This window comes from Myotis davidii, unplaced genomic scaffold (assembly GCF_000327345.1).
Source record: "Myotis davidii unplaced genomic scaffold, ASM32734v1 scaffold1708, whole genome shotgun sequence".
NCBI lineage: Eukaryota > Metazoa > Chordata > Mammalia > Chiroptera > Vespertilionidae > Myotis > Myotis davidii.
Genome location: NW_006298443.1, coordinates 50,837 through 55,597, shown reverse-complemented (window position 1 = coordinate 55,597; position 4,761 = coordinate 50,837). Strand labels below are relative to the sequence as shown.

The 4,761-nt window shown below is 44.3% G+C and overlaps 1 protein-coding gene across 1 annotated transcript; it reads right to left on the bottom strand.

Moving 5' to 3' along the window:
* Positions 1 to 1,825: 1,825 nt before the first annotated feature.
* LOC102761444 (olfactory receptor 6K6) lies at positions 1,826 to 2,839 on the bottom strand. Its single transcript, XM_006774117.1, has one exon. It carries the CDS (start codon positions 2,837 to 2,839, stop codon positions 1,826 to 1,828), a length of 1,014 nt encoding a protein of 337 aa, XP_006774180.1.
* Between the last annotated feature and the right edge of the window lie 1,922 nt (positions 2,840 to 4,761).

Genomic DNA, 4,761 nt, shown 5'->3' with positions numbered 1-4,761 from the left:
ATACACACAGAACTGCACCCAGTGGGGCAGGGCATCCAGGACTAGGTAGGGATGATCCAAACAGTCTCCCACTGTGGGTGGTGCAGGCAAACCTGTGGGAGGGGGACAGGCACTTCTTCCCTTCCCAGGGTAGTGCAGGCTAAACTCACAGGGGAGCTTGGATTTGCCTCCCTGCAATGTAGCCACACAGCCCAGCACTCACCTGTCTGGTTCCCAGACAAAGGTTCCGGGGAGACACAATCTGAACATCCCATCTGTGGGCAGCTTTCTGGTCTCCCTATGCCACTGAGCTCCACGGGACACAGTGGAAAGTCCCAGCTCTGCACTGCACTGGATCTCCTTGCGCAGCTGAGCTTAACAGGATGAGGCTGGCTAAGTGACTCAACAGGTGGAGGGATGGGAGCCGGCTGTGCGCTTGAGGTGGGCAGACCAGCTCTTTCTCCCAGTGCACAGTTTAGTCACTGTCTGGGTCTCTGGCAAAAGAGAGGCCCCTTGCACTCACTGGGAGGAGTAACCAGCAGACCCCTCTGCAGCACCCACGCATGGTAGCATGGCCTTGCACTCCTCAGGCAGGTGCTGTAACACTAGGAGTGCTGGTCCCTAGGAGGGTGTGGTCTGAGTCTCTCAGGGACACTGAATTCACACTGATTTTCACTTGTAGATGCTACGTGGTCTCCTCTTCCCCTGTCTGTTGCTCTGGGTTGGGGATCCCTGTGTAAGATTGAGACTCCACACTTCTCGGGGGAGGGAGTTTTGCAGCTGCAATATCTTTCCAGCTTCTCAGCTGCTTTCTCACCTGAGTGGGGGCTTTCCCTTCTGTGTCTCGCCCTTCTTACCAGTCGCTACGTGGCTTCTTCTGTCAGTAACTATCTATAGGCTGTAGGCAAGTCATTAATTGTCTCTGAGCTTTATTTCCAACATTTAAATAAAGTTGATGTCTGACCTACTTACTTTAGAATATTTTAAACTTCCAGAGGATTCATATATATATGAAACTTTAAAATAGTAAATTGCTAGAGAAATACAGGGTACTATTACTGTTATTAACTTTATATCACTTCATTGGGCCGAAAATGCTATAACACAAGATGTACGTCACCAGTCCACAGCCAGTGAATTGAGTTTATAGACTAAATCAGCTAAAAGTTAAGATTGTCCCTCTCTAGACTCAGGGAATTGTTTGTTACCGTGGCATGATGAACAGCAGGGATTTATTACTGGAGAGAAGACTGGAGAAACGTTAACATGAGCAATTTTCAGAACTGTGATGTCTTTATTGCCTCCTCTATCCTGTTCTCTAGCCTCACCAGCACGTGGAACCACAGAAGAGCAGGCAGAAGCCCGGCTGGGAGTGTTATGAAGAAGCTAACCTGTGCTATAGAAGCAGGAAAACCACGTATGCTGCTTCAGCTAACACACACATGGTGGGGCATTGATGTAAACAGGCTATGCAATGGCCACCAATGACCTGGACACAGCAGTTTTACATTTTTATTGATAACAATAGAACAAATTGCTGTAGCAATAGAAAAAGCATAATCATAAACAAGTCATGGAACATGAAATGCTGAACTTCCAGAAGGTTTTTCACTCTTTAGGACAGTGATGGTGAACCTTTAGAGCTCAGCGTGTCAGCATTTTGAAAAACCCTCACTCAACTCTGGTGCCGTGTCACATATAGAAATTTTTTGATATTTGCAACCATAGTAAAACAAAGACTTATATTTTTGATATTTGTTTTATATATTTAAATGCCATTTAACAAAGAAAAATCAACCAAAAAATGAGTGTCATAGGTTTGTCATCACTGCTCTAGGATCTAGATCTAGCTCCCAATCCTTCCTGCTCTCTTCTGACAGCAGAAAAGCCTCTGGATAGCAATTTTTATGTCTTTGTTTCTCAAGCTATAGATAATGGGGTTGAGGAAGGGAGCCAGGATAACAAAGGTGACAGCAACAACTGTGTCCCAAAACACTGAGTAGGTGGCTGAGAAGCGCAAATACATGACAGCTACACTGCCAAAGAACAGCAAGAACACTGCAAGGTGGGACGCACAGGTGGAGAAGGCCTTGTGGCGGCCCTCAGCTGAGGGTATCCGCAGAATCACCATGATGATCCGGACGTACGATAGGGCGATGACCAGGAAGGAGGACAGGATCTCCACTGCATGTATAGCATCCACAATGACCACCAAGGATGTATCTGTGCAGGCCAAGCTCAGTACAGGTGTGAAGTCACAGAAGATCTGATGGATCTCATTGGGGCCACAGAAAGGCAGGGTGGCAATCCACGCAATCTCGGGGAGTACGAGGAGGAAGCCACAGAGGCAGGAGCCAGCTGTCAGCTGGATGCAAAGATTGGAAGTCATGATAGTTGGGTAACGGAGAGGATTGCAGATAGCTATGTACCTGTCAATGGCCATCGCTGTCAGGACACAGCCTTCTGTGATCCCAAGAGAGTGGAAGAAGTACATCTGCATGAGGCAGCCAGCCAGAGAAATGGTCTTCTGCTCACTGACGAGGCTGCATAGCATCTTAGGGATGGTGGTTGTGGTATACCAGATCTCCAGGAAGGAGAGGACACTGATGAAGAAATACATGGGGGTGTGCAGGGCCGTGTCCACCTGGATGACAATGAATATCACTAGGTTCCCAGTTATGATAAATCCATAGATGAGAAGCAATGGAATAAAGAATAATAGACCACTTTCATGCAGATTCAGGAACATAGAGAAGAGAAACTCAGTGACCATTGTCTGATTCTCACTGGCCATAAACTGTGTGATCTGTGAAGGGAAGAAAGGGGACAAACTCCTGGAAATGGGATGGTGATTATTCATTGCAAATCACTTCACTCCTTTCTGTAATCAGTTACTTAAGCTGATTCTGGGACCCTACACAGGCCAGTTAGAACTATCTCTCAGCTGTACTTCCGTGATGGAAAAAGCTGAAATATTTGCTTTTGGAGTCCTAAATGAAACTTCAATCGAGGCAAAAACAAACAAACACACACACAAACAGAAACAGTGACCAACACATTTAATTCTCTGGAAATATTTTCAGGAGGTTCAGTCATTTTTATAAAACATGTACATTTCTTTCCAGCTATTCTCTACTTTTGTTTTTCAGAAAAGTAAGTTTTAAAAAAATGTAAAGGCCTTCAGAAGCCCTTCTCTCAATAGTTCTTCATGTTGCTCTCCCCATCTTTTTTAGCCATGTTATCTAATCTGAGGTTGACTAAAGTATGCATCTTTATGTCTCTGCCTGTTTCTGTTGATTTTGTAGTGTTATTGATGGAAATAGGGTATCCCTTTTCCCACTGGGTGCTGAGTGTGGGGTCCTTATGATAGCTGAGACTCGCATGGGAGGATGCGTGATTTTTGTTTGTGTGGAATTACATCCCTGGGTTTTCAAAGTTCCATTTATCTTAATCCAGTCCTGGAAGAAGGACAGTTGGGGATTCAGCAGAGCTAAAGGCAAAGCCAGTGTCTAGAGTTTCCATTCCATGTTGAAAACGGGCCCAGCTATCATTAGGCTAGTTGAAGTCCATTAGTCCATGGAGTGTGGGGTCCACATGGCTGCGGGCCATGTGGGCGGATGTAGGAGTGCAGGAGCATGAGAGCGATCAAGAGAGCCAGGAGACAAGAGTATGAACTCCTTCGTTTGGGGGATTAAATATCTCAAATCTTCCCGTGCTTGCATTCTGGCCTGTTCTCAGGTGTGACTGACAGACAAGTGCCTTCCATTTGTCACCCAGACTTTACTGGGCATGCATCTATTCTCCACCCTGCTCAGTCCTCCCCCCAGTGATCTATGGGGAATAGACTGGCAGCTCCCTGGGAAGTGTTAAGCTGCGGCTCCCTGGCAAAGCTTATAATATTTGGCCTTCCCTTTACTCCTTTTTTGTTATTTATAACTAGATAAATTACAACGGTATCAATAATAACAGGCCTGTTTCTCATTAGATCATAAATACCCAGTTGTCAGAAAATATTCTTCCTATCATTCTCTTTTTTCCCCCTATAATTCCCCTTTCTCATCCTCTCTCAACTGTTAATATTAATAGTTACTCAGACCAAGAGTCTCTCCAGTATGACCTTGAGCCTAAGTAGTGGCTGCTGAATTTTGGACAAGCATTTAACGCCTCCCCCGCATATTCCATCTGTCTTAGGAAGGTCACACCTACGACCTCAAAAAAAAGAAATCATTCTGATTTTTTTAAAAAAAATTACTTCTGTGTAACTATGGCTAGATTGTGAAGGAAGTGTCACAAAAGTCAACTACAGTGGAAATTAGAATAGCATCTACTTATTGGGGAGAAAGAGCAACGAAAGTGTTTGCAAGGCTAATTACAGTGTTAGCAGGATGCATTACCACTTACCTTGACTGTTTAAATATCTTTTTCACTTGTCTTCTTACCTCCAATAAGTGATTCTACAGATGAATATTCCTAAGCTTGGCTTTTACTGTCTTTCTTCTGTTTTTACATTTTTTAAACTTTATTTTTATTGTTGACACCATTACTGATGTCCCATATCCCCCCCACTTTGCACACCTCCACCCAGCCCCAGTCCCCCAACCCTCTGGCCATCACCACACTATAGTGCCTATCAATAGATGAGTGGATAAAAAACTGTTTCTCTTCTTTTCAAATACATTTATGGATAAAACCCAAAAATCTTAACCTGATATTCTTTGTCTTTTTTTTTTATCTGGTTCTAATTAAACTTTAGAGGCAAATACATTTCTACCTACTTATCAG

Coding starts and splice junctions, on each gene's coding strand:
- LOC102761444 (XM_006774117.1), bottom strand. CDS start 2,839: ATGAATAATCACCATCCCATTTCCAGGAGTTTGTCCCCTTTCTTCCCT.